Source organism: Emys orbicularis, chromosome 3 (assembly GCF_028017835.1).
Source record: "Emys orbicularis isolate rEmyOrb1 chromosome 3, rEmyOrb1.hap1, whole genome shotgun sequence".
Lineage (NCBI taxonomy): Eukaryota > Metazoa > Chordata > Testudines > Emydidae > Emys > Emys orbicularis.
In genome coordinates, this window is record NC_088685.1 from 49268902 (window position 1) to 49289363 (window position 20462).

General features: G+C 42.8%; 2 protein-coding genes across 2 annotated transcripts in view; one reads left to right on the plus strand and one right to left on the minus strand.

Annotated features, from left to right (window-relative positions):
* GFRAL (GDNF family receptor alpha like) overlaps positions 1–4727 on the plus strand; it is a 46388-nt gene extending 41661 nt beyond the window's left edge. Inside the window, exon 9 of the mRNA XM_065401392.1 lies at positions 4349–4727. Within this exon, the coding sequence (XP_065257464.1) occupies positions 4349–4727 (379 nt within the window). The remainder of the gene's footprint in view (positions 1–4348) is intronic.
* A 1402-nt stretch (positions 4728–6129) lies between these two features.
* Positions 6130–20462, minus strand: part of HMGCLL1 (3-hydroxy-3-methylglutaryl-CoA lyase like 1) — a 108887-nt gene continuing 94554 nt past the window's right edge. Inside the window, exons 8-9 of the mRNA XM_065401372.1 lie at positions 10534–10659; positions 6130–6231 (exon numbers count right to left, since the gene is read on the minus strand). Of these exons, the coding sequence (XP_065257444.1) occupies positions 6130–6231; positions 10534–10659 (228 nt within the window). The remainder of the gene's footprint in view (positions 6232–10533; positions 10660–20462) is intronic.

Sequence of the window (20462 nt, forward strand, 5' to 3'; positions counted from 1 at the left end):
CAAAATAGTCCTTTGGGGTCAGCTTGTGATTGCTGTTCGATTGTGAGTAGGGGATAGGCTGGTCACGATTACAGTGAATACAATGCTCCAAGGGCATGGTAACAATAATCATATCCTTTTTATCATGTGCCCCCTACTTTGGTCATCAGATCCCTGATATTCAGCACTTAAAGCATGAGCCTATAAAAACGGAGTGAAAGTTGTAACTTCATTAGTAGACTTTTATCCTGGCATGTAGACCATTGCATGTGCAGCTGTAGAGTAGCTTAAATCTGAAAACTGTCACCAGGCAGTTTAAACTCAGAATCAAGTTTTCCTAAAGTGAAAATGTGGTTGCAGAGCCACACCAAGCAAACACTACTTTCAGGGACTGATTGATTTTTACTTCATAATTCTGATAGATGTTCAGACAGCACAATGATGAGCTTGGTATAAAACCTAGGCAGACATAGCCTGCAAATATCTCGGTTAGATCCCTTTAAACATTCCTGCTTTTCAGGCCATATTGCATGTTTTCCATATTGGACGCATTTGTTGCTTTTCTCCAGGCCTTTTCAAAATTTGCATTTCAGATACAATTTCTGTTCCTTCTGGGTTGTACATTTTTAGCAGTTCTACAAGTACTTATATGGATAGAAAACATCCCTCAGCCAAGAAAGTTTTTCAAACAAATAGAAGCATTTTAAGTTTGACTTCCAGACACAATACTCTAAATATGGGTATATTGTTGTATGCAATCTTATTACAATATTCTTTGTATTGCTTTGGATCCTTTTTTTGAATATTACCAGGCATTGTTTGGTTTTTTAACTTGTCCAACAATGACTCAAATATTTTCCCTGAAAATTCAAGTCTATTAAGGCATTCAAATATCACAGTGATGGTTGACCTTATAAAACCCTAGATCAGTGATACTCAGACTGTAGCTGTCAAGCCATAAGTGGCTTTTTAATGTCTCTTTGCAGCACATGATATTAAAATACAGTGATTTAATTATTAACCAATCTAAGTTTATATATATATAAACTAAATATTTTCCCTGTCATTCACACTACTGTGGCTCTTTTGGGTAATGTTGATCACTACTTTGACTCCTGAACCACTGGGGTCTGAGTATCACTGCCCTAGATTAATAAATATATTAAATTGGTCATAGCCCACTATTAATTTCTCTCCACTGTGAGGACTAGCCATTCACTATGACTTTTTATTTCCTATTATGTAGCATGTTTTTACTCAATAAGACTTTTTTCCTTTTATCTGTCATAGTCCCCATTTAAAGAATATTATCAAAAGTGTTTTGAAAATTAGCATTACATTATGTCTATTGGGTCACCTATGTTAACATTTTGTTTTAGTAACACTTTCAAAGAACAGGTGAGAGAAGCATGATTTTCCATTAGAGAAGTGAAGGGAGATCGTTGGTGTAAACTGTCACAGCTTTGTTGAATTAAATGGAATGATGACAATTTACACCAACTGGGGATCCAGGCCACCATATTTGTTTGACCATGGCAGAGCTTATTTATCCACATAGTCTACTATTCTCTCCTTAATTAGATGCTCATTAGTTTCCAGGACTCTAGGGCCTCCTCTGTCTTTCACTGAAGTCAGTGGAAACCTTCCTGTTGAATGCAAAGGTGGCAAGATACAGTCTGCTTTTACAGTCCTGTGATCTCTTTTAGTTGCCTTCTAAAGATATAGACCATTTTAGAGATTTTCCAGTCTTCAAGGCTGGGGGCCCTACATACCACTTAGGCCCATCTGATATGAAAAATTTATCCTTTCCATCATGGGTTTTACATGTTATACAGGGCCCTGTTCAAGCCCTATGGACTGAGGTGCATTTCACTACATTGTATAATTCTTGTCCTTTGTTTTCTTTAGAATTATTTCCTGTGCTTTTCATATATTATTTTCCTAAGAACCCCTTAGGTGAAAACCATCTGGCCCTGATGATTTCCTGAAAATGGGTTCCTTGCTAACTTGCTTCTTGGAGATTTTAATGATTCCTATGACAGGTGCCATTAAAATGTACACTTTTCTATTGTCTTCTACAATAAAGACGTATGCAAAACATAAATAATTATTCATTTTATTGGGAATTATGAATGCATCAACAGGAGAATACACTGATTAGGCATTTACCATGCTACTGATTCCTAATGCCACTTCTTCTAGTTTAAATATATTAAATATCTATTATATTAAATACATTAGTAATAGATAATCAACTGAGAATCCCAGCCAGCAGCAATTTCAGTTTTAAAGGTATTAAAATCCCTTAGACACCTGAAGTACCTTTGCAATTTATTATGTACGGGTACATTTTTATTTTCTGTACTATAGCTTACTATAAAATGTGCTAGGTGTTTTACAGTCATACAGGAAACCACACTCCCTGCCCCAAGGAGCTTACAGTGTGAAAAACAGATGAAGAGTGAGGGACAGGGATGTAACACATGAGCACAGCGGTCAGAGTGATGGCTAATAAACATATTGTTAGATTTGGTTTTGTACATAGTTGTACATATTTTAAAATGTTATAATATGTGGTATATGTAATCTGTCACCAACTGCTCTTTTATCTAATGATAATTTGCTGGCTACTGTCTTTTAGGCATTACAGCAAAAGTGGGTCTCCAGGAAGGATTTGAAAGAGACGTTGATAGTGACTTTTGCAGATCGGCTCAGGAAAGGCATTCTATGTGTATGGGGCATGGAGTGTCTGCACCTTACTATCCTTATGTGCAGCTGTTCATCATGCAGTTTTTGGAGTAATTGCAAAAAAAAAAAAAAATACACTAAGGTCACACGTGTGATCCAGAACATATTTTCCACCTCAGTGTATAGTATAAAGTATTAGGATGTGTTCAGGCACCCACTGCAATGTACAATTGTTTTACCATTGATGACACTGGGTACAGGCTCAGATGGTAATTTGGGTGATTTTAGCTCATATAAAAACAGGAATGAAAATGTTTGCTCTGCATTTGTGATATAGAGAGAAGCTCAAAAATAAAAATTGAAAAGAAAATTTAAATGATCTGAGAGTGGTACTCTGAATCAACTTTGATTACCATAACTTGAATATTTCTTTACAGAGGAATATTCTGAGTTATCAAAGATCTCATAGTTAATGCTTAGTTAATGGAGGGAAGAAATATGTTTCTATGGTAACTTAGAAGAGATTCATCAGTTGCGTATCATTTTCCATTAAAGCAGATTGGAACAACTGATAATAAAGGTAATCACAAGCAAATGCACTCAGAATGGATTACACCTTACCGGCGTAAACATTAGAGTATGTGATGGAGTGACAGCTGATATTTACTAACGCCTTACGTGTGACTTAGTTAACTGGAGTTGCTGAATCTAGCATGTCGTAATACATCAGCGTATCTGTTTCAACAAACATTTAGATATGTTTTATTTCACCTTTAAGATTAATGCCATGCACTGCAAAATAATAGGTGCATTTAACCAGTACAACCATGCTGGTGACAGTTCTTCAGCAAATATACCGTGTCTCTGGAGGATGATCCAAAGGGCTACATTAACATTGGTTTTAATCATGCCCTCCTGCTAGGACATTAGGATCTTGATGGCAGTTGTTAACTGAAACAGGAAATGGGAGATTGGAAGAAAAAATGTTTCCATTTAGTAAATATAGTATAAATAAATTCATAAATAAAAATAATTAACAAGTCAAGCATGGGAAATGTTGCTGGGACAGTTCTCAGATTGGATACTTTTTTAAATTCTGTGCTCTGAACATTCCAACTGGCTTTACAAATATTAATTAATGAAAACCTCACAGCACTAGGTGAGCAACCTGGTAAGTCACACAGTGAGCCAGTGATCCAGCTGGGAACAGAATCCTAGCACCCAGACCACAGATCTGATCACTAGGCCACACTCCCTCCCCTTAAAATAACCCTCAGAGAAAACAGTCGTATCTTACATAAGCTATCCCTTTGCCGTAGAAGTGGTTCATTTCTATAGCATGGAGCAAAATAGTAGTAATTCTACCTCAGTGATTCTCAAGCTGCATTCCATGATCCCATATTACAATGGTGAGCAAATGTTATCAACCTCTTCCATCTAGCAATAAAGTAAGGAAAGATGATCACAACCACCCCCAGACCTGTTCATGAGCCTATGTGTTGGGGGTGGGGTGGTGTTGTTGGTTTTGCAACCCTTGGATTGAGCACTCATATTACAGCTCCTTCCTGAATCTTATTTTCAATTATGTCTGGTTAGATTTTAAACTAACATATAAATGTGCCAACTCAAGGCCAATTTCCAGCCACCTGTAAAGACTGAACTGTATCTGATGCCAAAGCAGTGTAGCCCTGAAAAATATTAAAGCCACAGTCTGTGAAATGGATCCAGGAGACTCCAGGCTGGCAAAAGATAGTGAAGAAGAACTATGTGAACTACTAATGGAAATAATCTATGCCTGCTTCAGAGAAGCACAGCTACCAAACTCCTGGAAAAAAAGTAATAGTTCACCCAGTCCTCAGGAAGCCAACACTTGCCAGAAAGACCTCTCCAAAGAAGACCTCTCCAATGACTATCCTGTCTCCAACCCCCACATTCCTGGGCAAAATAATTTGGAGAGTAGTAGCCACCAAACTCCAACCATATGTGACATCAGCCAACAACCTGGATGTCTCATAATCAAGTTGGTTCAGACCATGGCACAACCCCAGAACATGCGATAATGGCACAAGTAAGAGTGCTGTAGTCTGACAGAGTTGGGCTGCAGACAACTGTGAGCCTACCTTCTTCTTTCTTTTCATGTAAATCTTTCACTTTTTTAAAATCTCATCCTTCTCCAAATTTTCATGTTTCTGAGAAGAGCTGAGTATATATCAATGGGGAAAAAATCATAGCCTAGGTTTTTGGGTTTTGTGTTAAGAGCTTGCTTTCTAACAAAATTCAGATCAAGAGCAGATACATAATGAAGATACAGATACTGAAGAAGGCTGTGTAGACAGACACAGTAAAAGAACTGATATTTCAGGCAAGAAGATTACAGTAGTTTCATGGATGATTTGAACAGGTTACAGAAACAATGAGGCAGTTATTTTAAATTGTCCATTGCTGATTTACCAATGATGGTGCAGTTTACTGGCATTTTGTTGCACTCAGACATTTACAGGTACAGTACCAAATTCACAAAAGCTTAGAGGGAGGCTGTGGATGGCTCACTCTGTGTAAACTAGTCAGTCATAGGTGTCAATATCCCCAGAAAGACAGGTTCTGTGATAATGAGTGAGAATGATAATCTGGGGATCATAAAATAAAATGTCAACTGGTGCATGAGGCTTTTGCACAAAAATCTAATTACCCCCAGTGTGCTACACTAAAGAGTATATCCTGTCTTCTTTTCATTGTTTGATATAATTAATCAGGTTTTTAAAACAGCTGATGAAAAAGGCAACTACAGTGAATTTAATGTATGTAACAAATAAGAGAGGTTGCACTAGATTTGCAGGATATGGCAAGCTGCTATTCATCACAAACTCTTGGAACAAGATAAAGTCATTCATATATTTAACAGATGTTAACCATTGTAATAATACAAAAGTGCTATTGCTAGAAACTACTTACAGTAAATTTAGATTGGGCTCCACGTTCATAACATAATTGACTTGGCAAATGAAAAGTGGAGATTCAGAGAAATAAAACACATAATAGCCAGGCCACACACAATGTGGGATCTCATAAACTACTTCAAATATTTGTACTGTACTAAAAGTCAGCTTGATTAAGAATTACCAATGTATTCACTTTTTGTGGAACTCTGTAATGAATTTTTTCTAAAGCAAGCTAAAAGGCCATTTAAATAGACAGTAAGTTGCTGATTTGCTTACTTTTAAAAGTATCAAGTACATGAATTTGTATTGATAGACATGATATTTATTATTTGCAATGCTGTATTAGTTCCCCAAAATAACATTTGGCAAGATGTATTATCCTAACACACAGTTACTCTTTCCATAAAGAACAGCTATAGCATGCTTTCTTTTTTTCTCGACTGAAAAGGTTTTGCAATTGATTTTCTTTATGTAAATGCTCTTTGACAATGTGTATTGCAGAAAGAACATTTTAATTTACAGTTCAAACATTGAAGGAAGCTTGTGCAACTTTAGAATTTGTTTTCTTGTTCAAAGCCGTGCAGATGAAGTTACCAGCTTCCATCACCTTGTAAAGATTCACTCCCTAAAACACGGGGGGAGAAAAGAAGTTAATTTAATTTATAGTATTAAAATATGTATATTGATAATGCTTATGTCACTGGTGAACTGCTCTCCAGGGCTGTAATTTCTAGAAGAAACCCACTTCGTTCTTCATTGCAATCCAATCTTTTATTTTGAAGAAAAAAGGTTAGATCTTTAGTTGGAGTAAACTGAGGTCAGTAGAGCTATGCCAACTTACACTAGGTGACGCTCTGCCTCATAATGCTTACTACAATAGTCACACAAATTATTTTTCCCATTTTAAAAGATTCTTCTTTGCAAAAAATTCCCCGTACTAAAAAAAATGGGGAATAGCGAGGGATTCTAGTAATACATCTCAAAATGAAATTGCTGAATAATTCATATGAACATGTCTTTGTTTACCTCTCATAGTACTCTTTGAAGGATCAAATTTGTAAGAAAAGTATCCCATTGACAGATTTGGAAAATGGCATGGAGTTACAGAAAGTGGGATTCCATAACATAACATATACATTCCAATACATATATAATAACTGTCAGCTCTTCCCTGGAGATTCTCTCTTCTATAGAAAATTACCATTTATATTACTATTACAATTGTATGGAGAATCACAACTGACTAATCTCTCCTTGCTAAGACACATCCTTTCTTGTATAAGCAACTCATTTTACATAGGCTAAAAAAAAAACCCCAACAAACAAACAAAAATACCCCAAACCAAACAAAAAGAGAGAGACCATAAAACACTGGTGATTTTGGTTACTATCAAGTTAGGGTAGAATAAAATCACTGACCTAGAAGTAAAATGTTTCCTGCCTCATTACCAGTCCCTTAAACCATGCACATCCCGTTTTAGCCTATTTACTTGCATGCTTTGCATTAACCTTTGCCTTAAATAGTCAATTTGATGAGTGAAAATTTTCAACAAAAATGGAAATTTTCTCATAGAAATTTCCATTTAATCAAAAAGCCATTTTTAACTGGAATAAAGTTTCAATCAGCCTTGCACCATCTGTCTTTGTTATATGTGATAGAAATAAGAAACATGCCATCATAGATAGACTTGGTAGGCAGGTTTCTGTGGAGACCAACAACATACCAAATTCACAACATTGTAATGAATATTTAATAGTACAGTAGGTGTTGACAAGAAACACATGCTTAGATGTGTTAAATAAAACAACATGCACATTTTGCATGGGGTGTCTAGGCTAGTGCCTGTGCTGTTCAAATGGTCTCTTTTCTGTTTTACATTTATATTGTAAGACATTCATGAACAATAATACTTCATAAGAGATGGTTTACACACAGAGGGCAAAACTCTGACCTTACTCTCATGAGTCACATAAAGGAGTGTGAGTGTGTGAGGGTCAGAGAGGAGAGAAAGGGCAGGGATAGATGCATGTCAGATCTCTGAGCTAGGACAATATAGCTCAGAGCAGATACAGAAGAATTCATATATGTATGCTTGCTGACCACGCCATGTGTGCAGGAGGATTGTGGGACCGGCCATATGCCTAAACTAGATGACTGTATACCTTGAGAGGGATGAAGTACCAGCCAGTCTGCTGCTTTTCCATGATCTTTCGGTGTGACTTTGGGCAGTGACATAGAGCCTGATCCTTCAAGAAGCTAAACATCTCCGCCCAGAAGCCAAACTCCTACAACTCCCATTGACTCCAGTAAATCAGTTCTTATTCAGCACTTGTTAGGACCAGGACTATAATCTCTCTGAGTTTCAGCTTCATCATCTATAAAATGGCAATAATGGTACTTACCTCTTCTCAGAAGTTTTTTGAGGCTTACTGTTTGTTAAGAATGGGAAGGCATCATAAGAGCAGGTACTATTATTATAATTATATCTGAACCATATAAAAACTGTTTCTTTGCATAAGGTGCGTGTCTCGCTGGAAACCTTTGTGACCATTAATCACGTGTGACATTGAACTACCCATTTATCATTGTACTACCAAGCAACGTGTTTGCGGACAGACTCTTACAGATTCACTTCATATTATCATGTTGTTTAATCGTTCTGGAGAACACTATAAAACAAGCATTAATTATTATTCTGATGCACATGGCCAATGAGAGAGCACTAATGAAGCCTCAAATAGCCATTCATCCATTGGCTCACATTTTAGTCAACAAAATGAGAGCATGAGGACACAGCTGAAATGAAAACAGAGCAGTTCTTTGCACAGAGAAACATTTGGTTATACATAATGTCAATATGTGCTGTCATATAAAAATAGTGAAATATTAGCAGACTATTAGGGTGATGAGCCCACACCCCAGAATAGGGTACTGTGAAATAAATGCAAATATGTACTCTGTGGGGACTAGACTCTTTACACATTAAGATGGGAGCCTATCCGAGCAATGGTTTTTCAACCTGGGCCTATAACCATCCTCTCTTTCTTTACGGCTAAGGTGGAAGGGCAATGGACTTTTTTCTGTTACAGAAGGGGTTGCAATATGGAAAAGGCTTAGAGGGATGTTTGAGAAACTTGGAAATTTTGCTTCACAGGATTCCATGTAAATATTTCGGGCCAAATACAAAGATGGTGCCAGTTAAACTCCCTTAAGATGACTCAGACTTACTTACTGATACATTTGCTCAAAAGGTTTGTGACCAATTTCATACGGTCATGGGCTTTGCTGAATATTTTTGCTTGAATAATTCCCCTGGCAGAGCTATAGTAAAATATTATATGGGCAAAATCTGAAGTCAATGGGCATTTTGCCCAAGAAGTGTAGAAATGAAGCCAAGGACTTTGATGTTTTAGAACATTAGTCAAGACACATCTGTAGTGCAAAACTGCCCCAAAGACTAACCACCACCCCCTCTTTTAAACCAGGGTATTCTTAGTGTGAGCATCTCCACAGATTACAAATGGAAGGCAGGTTGTAAGATCCCAAACCATTTAGGGCTTTATAGATAAAAATCAGCACCTTCAACTTCTTCTGGAAACCAACTAAGAGGCACTGCAGTTCATTAAGGACAGGTGTAATGTGCTTTTTGTATGCACAGGGCCAGCTCCAGGCACCAGCATTCCAAGCAGGTGCTTGGGGCGGCAATCTACAAGGGGGCGGCAGTCCATGTGTTTTTGCCGTCCCAAGCAGCGCGCCGAATTGCCACCGTGGACGGCGGGGACAGTCCGTGTGCCATTAGGGCAGCATGTGCATTTCCGCGCGGCGGCAATTCGGCGGCAGCGTCTATGTTCAGCTGCCCGCGGCGGCAATTCGGCAGCTTCTGTCTTCTGGTTGAACATAGAAGCTGCCGCCGAATTGCCGCCGCCGCCGCCGCCGCGGAAACGCACGTGCCACCCTAACAGCACACGGACTGCCCCCACCATCCACGGCGGCAATTCGGCGCACTGCTTGGGGTGGCAAAAACAGTAGAGCTGGCCCTGTGTGTGCACCACTACTTAATAAACAGAAAGCTGCATTCTTCCCTGACTTCAATTTCTGAATGGTCCCAAGACATGGCCCTATGCAAGGTGCACCATGTAGTTTAATCTGGAGGTGACAAAGGCATGGATAGGCATATAAAGCCGGTGTCTCAAAGAAAACTTTGTAACTGTTTTTCCTGCATACAGACAGAAATAAAAGAGACAGCCTTGAACCACAGACGGAGGCAGTTAGGACAGTTTGTGTACTATACTAGATCTGAAACCACAGTGACAGTGTTTTTTATGCTACCATTTACATCTGTGTTCCAAAGTCAAATTGTGTGCCCTATTGCTCCAGTTAATAGAAACTCAGTGTCACACACAACATACTGGGTCTTCAGCTGGGGAGCAAGTTAATCTCACCATCACATAACTCACCTTTGTGAACAATAATGTGATGGTTTTACAGTGGCTTGAAGGGATACTGAATTAGTCCGTGTGGTAAATGTTTGACAGGTCAGTCCCAAATATTGTGTAAAACACAATTGTATTTTTCACATCTGAAGCCAGATGAATGAAACTACTCCCTAGTCCCATAATCACGATGGGCCTGATCCATAGCTCAGTAAAGTCAGTAGAAAGCCTCCAATTGCTATCAGTCAGCGTTGGATCAGCCTCCTGAGCGGTTAAGCCTGCCTGTTCAGCAGCTCCTCTCTCACCAGTCTATTGCATGTCATATTCAAGGGCTTTTCAGCTACAAATCTCAGTGTATTGTAATCAAATATAATCTTCGTAAATGATACAAAAAATAGCTCCCTGACAGCAACACTATTATGGTATTCAAACATACTGTGACTGACAGTATTTAGAAATGTAGCTATGCTAACATAAATGTGCAATAGTTTACCGTATTTATCCCTAAGCCATTAAGCATGTATAGCACATCCTCCGTGGCTACGTTACCAGTAGCACCTTTCGCATATGGACAGCCACCTAATCCAGCAACAGCAGAGTCCACAACACCAACTCCCATCTGGAAAACAATAACATACAAATGCAACATTATCACTTAGTGCTATTCATAAATTACAATGTTAACCAGCACACAGTAGTTACAATTGGTAATACAAGATAAGGATACATTTTCAACCAATGGACTTTATTCTTTATTTGACATGCCATATACTGTGCCTTATGGGATAGTATTCAGGAGGTCCTGACTAGAGAACAGCCTACTGCATGATTCTGGCAGATATGAAAGTTATTTTTATGGGGGCGGGGGGTGTTCAATTTCACTTTTTTTTACTTTTTATATCTTCAAAAACAACACAGTAACCTGCATCTGAGCTGTGGTGGTTTTGTGAATGTCAGTGGTGCCTAAATGTTGGACTTAGGTGCCTATAGGTGGCTTAAGGTTTCCTGGGGCCCTGGGTCAGAGCAAGTGGGGGGGGGGCCCTCCCCACCCCTTCAGTCTGTGGTCCCACCCTCATTCTGTCTCTTCCATCTGTGGCCCCGCCTACAGCCCCATCCCTTTCTGCCCCTTCCCGGGGCCATGCCCCTGTTCCACACATGGTCTCCCCCCTTCCGCCCCCCCCCCACTGTGGCCCCAAGACCAGAGAAGCTCTGTCCCCCCACCATGGCCCCGAGCCGTAGCAGGGAGTGAGAGCTCCCCCACCCTGAGGCCGCAGCAGGTAGCGAGACTCCTCCAGTCCCAGGGCTGCAGCGGGGGATGCGGGTGCTGGGACTTCCCCTGCTGCCCTGTGGCTTCTGCCGGGGACAGGGCACTGGGGACTTCCCCCACTCCGCCCGCCCAGCGCTTCTGCTGGGGAGAGGTGTCGGGGCACAACGACTTCCTCCACCCCACCCTGCCCTTCCTGCCCACCCAGCAGCCAGGCTCTGGGCTTCCACCACCTGGCAGCAAATTTTTTTCTGGGTCTCCCCCAGTTGGCTGGGGCCCCTGGGCACGGGCCTCATTGACCCAGTGGCTAATCCACCACTGCTGTAGAGGCAGTTAGGTGACTAAGTCCTTTGTGAATCTAGCCCTCCCCATGCCAATTATAAAAGTAGTATATGGAAATTTTAAACAGCAGTTAGAAAAGTCAAGATCTGAACTCCTACATTTCTCTTTCTTACTCACAGAGGTGTGCCTAGCCTACAGGAGAAATGTCAAGTGCTCTTCCACAAGTTCACCATAGGACTTGAAACAGCCATTGAGCATATGGATGTCACATCTGCCATGCTTCCAGAGCCCCTGTTCATTTAGTGTCATTGGGATTCACGCCTGTGAACCCCACTCCTGGAGTTAGACCCCAAGGCCTTTTTCACAAAAAGCCAAGGGAGAGACACACCCTCTTTCCCCCTCCCCCCCCCAAATAACAACAACCACCTTTAGTCCAGAGTCAGAGCACTCTCCCAGCACATGGGAAGCCTGATTCAATTCCCCCTCTCCCCATCTGAGTTAAACCTCCATGTCCCACCTTTCAGGTGCGTGCCCTAATCACTGGGCTATGCTTGCCTGGATGCTCTCAGTTTCGCCTGCTGAAATTGTTCCAATATTTATAAATAATTAAAGTCATTAGGACATGGAGTTGAACTGGGATCCCCCAACCTTACATAAGTGCCTTAGCCACTGAACTACAGAGACAAGGTGGGTGGGTTAATCTCTCTTATTGGAACAATTTATTTAGGTGAAAGAGACAAGCTTTCAAACTACACAGAGCTCTTCTTCAAATCTGAACTGCAGAGTCCTTCTCACTATTTTCTGTGGCCCAATATCTGTTTAATGATTTATACAAAGTGGCGCAGCATCAACAGACAAGATAGAGGGAGAACACCCCCATAACCCAGCGTTTGGTGCACTTCACTGGACAGTGACAAATGTGCATTCTACTCCTTGCTCCAAATCAAACAGAGAGGGGAAATTGAACCTGGGCTTCCTACAGTCTTGATGAGTGTTTTAATTACTGGGCTAATGGTTATATAGGGGGATGGGGGAGGGGACACACACACACACACACACCACCACCTCCTTCAGTAGACATGCTCTGTGGCAACCTCTGAGAAGACCTCATGGATTGGGCCCCATGGGTGAGCTAGTAAGGGAGTTGTAACCTAGTCTACACTTAAAATGTTTGGCAGCATAACTATGTCAGTAAGAGGTATGATGTTTTTCCAACATAGTTATGCCAGCAAACTCCCTACCTAGTGTGGATGCAGTTATACTAGTGTAAGGCACTTTATACATGTATAGCTTATTTTGCCTCACAAACTGGAATAAGCTATAGCAGTGTAATCATTTTTATGCTTTATACTATGCAAGCATAGTTAAAGGAGCACATCTTTGATGTGTAGATGCAGATTTAAACATTTGGAGAGAGCAATTATGTCAGTTTAGACCAGGGGTCTCAAACTCAGATGACCTCGAGGGCTGCATGAGGACTAGTGCATTGGCCGGAGGGCCGCATCACTGACACACCCCCTCGTTGCCCCCAGCCCTGCCTCCACTCCACCCCTTCCATGAGGCCCCACCCCCGCCCCGCTTCACCTCTTCTCACCCCTTCCATGCCCCCATTCCAACCCCTTCCCCGAAGTCCTCACCCCAGGGGGTGCAGGAGGGGGCTCAGGGCAGGGAGTTGAGGTGCAGGAGGTGTGCAGGGTACGGCAGGGAATTGGGCTGTGGGGTGCAGGAGGGGTGAGGGGTGCAGCGGGGGCTCAGGGCAGGGAGTGCAGGAGGTGTGCAGGGTGCGGCAGGGGGCTCAGGGCAGGGAGTTGGGGTGCAGGAGGGGTGAGGGGTGCAGCAGGGGGTTGGGGTGCAGTGTGTGGCAGGGGGCTCCAGGCAGGGGGTTGGGGTGCAGGAGGGGTGAGGGGTGCAGGGTGTGGCAGAGGGGTCAGGGCAGGGAGTTGAGGTGCGGGAGGGGTGAGGGGGTGCAGCAGGGGGTTGGGGTGCAGTGTGTGGCAGGGGGCTCCAGGCAGGGGGTTGGGGTGCAGGAGGGGTGAGGGGTGCAGGGTGTGGTAGGGGGGTCAGGGCAGAGAGTTGAGGTGCGGGAGGGGTGAGGGGTGCAGCAGGGGGTTGGGGTGCAGTGTGTAGCAGGGGGCTCCAGGCAGGGGGTTGGGATGCAGGAGGGGTGAGGGGTGCAGGGTGTGGTAGGGGGGTCAGGGCAGGGAGTTGAGGTGCGGGAGGGGTGAGGGGTGCAGCAGGGGGTTGGGGTGCAGTGTGTGGCAGGGGGCTCCAGGCAGGGGGTTGGGGTGCAGGAGGGGTGAGGGGTGCAGGGTGTGGCAGAGGGGTCAGGGCAGGGAGTTGAGGTGCGGGAGGGGTGAGGGGGTGCAGCAGGGGGTTGGGGTGCAGTGTGTGGCAGGGGGCTCCAGGCAGGGGGTTGGGGTGCAGGAGGGGTGAGGGGTGCAGGGTGTGGTAGGGGGGTCAGGGCAGGGAGTTGAGGTGCGGGAGGGGTGAGGGGTGCAGCAGGGGGTTGGGGTGCAGTGTGTGGCAGGGGGCTCCAGGCAGGGGGTTGGGGTGCAGGAGGGGTGAGGGGTGCAGGGTGTGGCAGAGGGGTCAGGGCAGGGAGTTGAGGTGCGGGAGGGGTGAGGGGGTGCAGCAGGGGGTTGGGGTGCAGTGTGTGGCAGGGGGCTCCAGGCAGGGGGTTGGGGTGCAGGAGGGGTGAGGGGTGCAGGGTGTGGTAGGGGGGTCAGGGCAGGGAGTTGAGGTGCGGGAGGGGTGAGGGGTGCAGCAGGGGTTGGGGTGCAGTGTGTGGCAGGGGGCTCCAGGCAGGGGGTTGGGGTGCAGGAGGGGTGAGGGGTGCAGGGTGTGGTAGGGGGGTCAGGGCAGGGAGTTGAGGTGCGGGAGGGGTGAGGGGTGCAGGGTGTGGTAGGGGGGTCAGGGCAGGGAGTTGAGGTGCGGGAGGGGTGAGGGGTGCAGCAGGGGGTTGGGGTGCAGTGTGTAGCAGGGGGCTCCAGGCAGGGCGTTGGGGTGCAGGAGGGGTGAGGGGTGCAGTGTGTGGCAGGGGGCTCCAGGCAGGGGGTTGGGGTGCAGGAGGGGTGAGCGGTGCAGGGTGTGGCAGGGGGGTCAGGGGAGGGAGTTGGGATGCAGGAGGGGTGTGGGATGTGGCAGGGGGCTCCGGGCACGGGGTTGGGGTGCAGAAGGGGTGCGGGGTACGGGCTCCAGCCCGGCGCCGCTTACCTAGAGCGGGGTGGCAGCGCCACGCCCCATGGCCAGGGCAGGCTCCCTGCCTGCCTGCCCTGTCCCCGCTCCGCTCCAGGAAGCAGCCGGAGTCCCTGGGGGGGGGGGGGGGCTACGTGTTTGAGACCCCTGGCTTAGACTAACTGCTGAATTTGACACAAGTCTTTAAATCAGTGCACTAAATTTATAGTGAGGATGTGGTTCCTGGCCTTCAATGTATTATGTATAAAGATCCTTTATAAATAGGCTTGGCAGAATTAGATTTTTATTTTTTTAAAATAATTTTGATGGATAATCTTTTTAGGCTTTTTTATTTTTATCAATTTAAATTTTCACAGTTGTGGGAAGTTATGGGGAGGTCAGACAATAATTATTTAATGACAGTAGACATAAAATTTAAAAAGTTAATGCTTTATACTTGTTAAAACAGAAACTGTTAACATCACATGTCAAAATATACCAAGTAACTATCCTTAAATCAAACTCTAATAAGTTCTCAAGCACCATTATTCTTATTTTGCCTATCTGTACATTTGTGTTATGATGGATGGAAATATTTTTTCATCGGTTTGTGTATGGTGAAATTGAAGTTTACCAACATTTACAAATAAAAATGTAATCCTTCAAAACCTATTTATAAACATCTCTAACAAGATGTCTGTAGAATTAACAACAGTAGAATCAGCAGCTGCATCCATCCATCTGCTCTTGCATATGTTTTTTCTTTTTAAAGGCAAGTACATGAGATGAATTTTCTGGCTTCCACACAGAATCACTGCAGCTCATGACTTGAGGGCTTTCTACACAGTAATTAAATACCCCGTGTCAGCTGGCCCATGTCAGCTGACTCGGGCTGCAGGGCTAGATGTTCCGGCAGCTCTGGGACCACATGATGGGTCCAAGCCTGAATGTCTACACTGCAATTTTACAGCCCCAGAGCCCAAGCCCTGTGAGCCTGAGTCAGCTGACAGGGGCCAGCCACAGGCGTTTAATTGCTGTGTAGACAAACCCTGAGTGGCCCATTCACAAGCTCTTGAGACAAAACATAGATATAATTTTCACTCTGATAGTGTTAAAAACCAAAGGCTATTTTTGGGGTTAGCATAGCTGCAAACACTGTCCACGTACAGAGAGGTTAAAATTATACTCAATCAGTAACTTCTTAGTAAACTTCAGCCGCTGCAAAACTGTTTTGCTTTTGATGCTCTTGTAAGGCATATTGGGTTCCAAAAGAAGGGCTAAAAGTGGATGTCAAGTGTTTAAAACAAGGCCTTTTTCTTCATCGCATGAAAAATATTTACCCTGTTAATAGAAGAGATCATGAGTTAAGGAACTCAGCAATCTGATCATGCAGTTTTTGAAACATATTCACTGCCAATAGCAGACCTTTAAAAGGTGCACATGCTATGGGTCACTTGCTGACAGGCATTAAATTGTGCCAGGGAATCATGAGAGTTTGAATTGTGTCTATTTCATGGCAAATATTTGTAACAAGCACTCACTGAGCTGTTTATAGCCAAACATGCATGTGTGTAACCAAGAGTTTGTCCTGTAGTGAAAATGTACATGATCCATTCTTTTTGATGATTGTTTGATGCTTGAACAAGTTTGAAGGTTTCTGAATGATTGACTGTAGTGTCCCAACACCTTACAAATATTAATATGTTGCTGTAAGGTAGAGATGTATTATCTCACATTTCAAGATGGTGAATGCAGTATCCTCAATTCTGAGTGTTGAAAAATCATTAGTTTGGCCTTTACTAAATAAAGATTTAAAACCATGAGATTTTGAAAATATTTTCAAGCTTATCACTGCAACCACACCAGCTACTAACATTTTTAAATGAAAGCTGAGATTCATAATTACGTGGGTCCAGAAATAGGCCTTTAAGAAAAATATCAAATACACTGCTCTACAGCCAAAATGCTTCTGAAATAAATGTAGTCAAACTTTACTAATTCTGGGTCACTGAGAACAAAAATGATGCTTAAAATTGTTGATTGGCTCTAGTTTTCAAGATATGCTATTGGGTCAGTATATACGACCCTTGACTTGGGAATGGCGGAGGATAAGTGAGTTATAAAGGGAAGGGATCTCAATTTAAACCAGAAATGACTAAAATACATCTTTGACTGGATCTATGAATAAATCTATGACTGGGTTTGGACAGTACTTGCTTTTTAGGCAAAACAATGAATGATGCAATCTGAAGCTGGTATTGCATCATATATGATATGAATTGCATCATGTTATTCCTAGAAGTCATGGATGATGCAATCATAACGAAGCTTACATCACTCTGCTGAACAAATTGCCCTATATCAGCTCTAGAAATCATACAGTGTCGTGCTCTCTTCTTTGTCAGTGTTTGATTTTGCAAAGGGACACATTTCTGTTTAGCCAAAGTGAGCAGAGATGCCTTGTATATGTGTGAACAGTGCAGATAACTTCTGCTATGTTTGTGGTGAAGTGACTTTTGCATCACAAAAGCGCAGTATAACCACTATGGTTAAGAAAGCTTATCACCTTTATTTTGGCTGCAAAATTGGAGATCAGGACAAGAGGTGGGCCCCACACATATGCTGCAACACTTGTGCAACAAATCTTCGCCAGTGGTTGAACAGGAAAAGGAAATCTATGCCTTTTGCAGTGCCAATGATTTGGAGAGAGCCAACAGATCATCCCAGCAATTGTTACTTCTGTATGGTGCCTCCAGTTGGGAAAGGTGTGTCAAAGAAGAAAAAGTGGACTGTGCATTATCCAAACATTCCATCAGCTATACGCCCAGTACCCCACGGAGAAGGACTGCCGGTTCCTGATGCACCAGAATCATTCTCACTTGAGTCAGACGAGGAAGAGGATGAAACTTCTGGTTCTGAACCATCAATGTCACAGGACCCACATTTTCTCCCATCCTCCTCCTCTGAACCACACCTCATAACACAAGGTGAACTGAATGACCTTGTCAGGGATTTGGAACTACCCAAGAGTAAGGCAGAGCTGTTGGGCTCCAGACTACAGCAGTGGAATCTCCTGGCAGGTGATGCTAGGGTTTCCATGTTCCGTGACCGTCAAAAGGATCTTGTCCCATTCTTCTTCATGGAAGGTGATCTTGTAGGCTGCAACAACATCGATGGTGTGATGGCAGCCCTCAACATCGTTCACGATCCAGATGAGTGGAGACTGTTCATTGATTCATCGAAGACGAGTCTTAAAGCTGTTTTACTGCATAATGGCAATGTTTTGCCATCAATTCCAGTTGGTCATGCAGTCCATATGAAGGAAACCTATGACAACATGAAACAACTTTTGAGGTGCATAAACTATGACCAACATCAGTGGCAGCTTTGTGGCGATTTGAAGGTTGTTGCTCTCTTGCTTGGTCTGCAGACTGGATACACGAAGTACTGCTGTTTTCTCTGCGAATGGGATAGTCGTGCAAGAGATTCCCACTACATCAAGAAAGATTGGCCTCTCCGACAGTCATTGGAGCCTGGGAGGAAAAGTGTTCAGCATCCACCACTTATTGAATCAAGGAAGATTTTGTTACCACCCTTACACATCAAGCTGGGTCTGATGAAGAACTTTGTCAAGGCCATTGACAAAACACAAGCAGCTTTCAAGTACCTCCGTGGAAAATTTCCAAGGTTAAGTGAAGCTAAGATAAAGGAAGGTGTCTTTGTTGGTCCTCAGATTCGTGAACTTCTTTGAGATGATGCATTTGACCATGCACTGCGTGGCAAGGAAAAGACGGCATGGAAAGCCTTCCAGTTAGTGGCAATACATTTTCTCGGAAACAACAAGGCAGACAACTACAGGTTGTTGGTGGAAAACCTCCTCAAGGCATACAAAAGCCTTGGTTGCAACATGTCACTAAAGATACATTTTTTGCACTCATCTAGATTTTTTTCCACCGAACTGCGGAGCAGTGAGCGACGAGCACGGCGAGCGATTTCACCAGGACATTGCAACAATGGAGAAACGCTATCAGGGCAAATGGAGCCCATCAATGCTTGCAGACTATTGCTGGACAGTGACAAGAGATGCTCCATTTAATGAATACAAGAGACAAGCCAAGAAGCGCCGAGTAGACACTGAATAGGACTAAACTATGTACATAATAGTTTTTTGCCTTTTGTTTCATAATAAATTTTATTTATATAACCCTTTTGCTGATTTTTAAAGTGTTACATAAACAGGACAGGTGAAATATTATCATGTAAAGCAACCATAAACACATGAAAAGACCTAGGTTTACAATTTATGATTAAAACTCTACTATCTACACAATATACATAGACATAAAATGTAAAAACTTAAATATCTTAGAAACAGTAGCCAATCAGTTGTTTTAATTGTCATATTTGAATTCAGCACATCAAAATACATAATAAATAGCACATTTTAACTCTGAACCAGACGACTTCTCAAAAATTGTAGACCAGTGATATTAAAAAACTACCAATAATATAATGATGCGTGTAGGCAACACTGTTTGAGGCACAGTGTGAGATGCCAAAAAATTGCACATGAACTCTGTGACAGAGCCAGTAATTGAACTCTCACATGCTAGTCCAGTGCTCTATCCATTTGCCACTTGGGAAATGCATAGCCCATCAAGTACGGCAAGTGTTTGGCCTGTACAAAAATAAAAGGAAATGCAGGTCCACTGCCAGCATTTTCACCAAATTAGAATTTAACACGTGAACACGAAGATGGGTTTTGCCCTTGGTGGAGTTCCAACATAATGTGGGGCTCCTCTGGCTTTGAGGGACAAGGGCATATCTTGCGGAAGGCAGAACTGGGAGCAGCTGCTATTATGTGGCATGTTTCCATCTATCAATGGAGTACTTCCAAGCATAAGCCTTTCCAGTAATTAATCTTGCTATAACCAGTTATAGCTCCCTTCCATTGTTTCAGAGCAGTCATTGGGGAGAGCCAGTTTGTAGGGCTCCCAAACAAGCTAGGGTGTCAGAATGGCCCAGGTTACAGCACAAAGGGAATCACTCTGCATGCTGACATTATAGATTTAGAAGGATCTTGATTATTCATCTGATCCCTGGGCTACCCAAGGTTTCTAGAATGCCCCCTCTGTGAGCTTCTTCCCTAAGAAGAGACCTTGCCATGACTGAGCCTTATGGAACTGTCTAGCTAATTTTGTTTCCCTGCCATGTATTTTGTTTCAATAGAAGAGTAATTAGGCAACAGATACTATTTTAGCATTTCAGCAATTTAAACATATTTTTTTTAAAGTGCAAAGCAATAAAATGGGACTCTTTGCAACTCTTTTCATGGTAAAAGTTGTCATTTGCTGGTTTTTCCTTCTGATTCTTTTTCTCTCTGCTGTGATACTAATGCTTACATTTGACCAAGAAAATAAGTTTTGAAATGCAAAATTCAATATGCCACTGGCCACATGGTGTCACTGTTACATTAAAATCTACAAAGCTCCTGTTTCAGTCACTTATGAAAAATTAATACATTCAGAAACAAATTGTTTTTGCTCCCGAAAGAAACTTAATATTCAACCAAGCCATGGGAAACAGTACTGCAAAACATTGGTCAATATGGCACTTTCTTTTTAACTTCTTGCACACATCTTTTCATACAGCCTCTGACCCATTATTGTAGGCAAATCTGGCAGTGACACTTATAGTTAAGG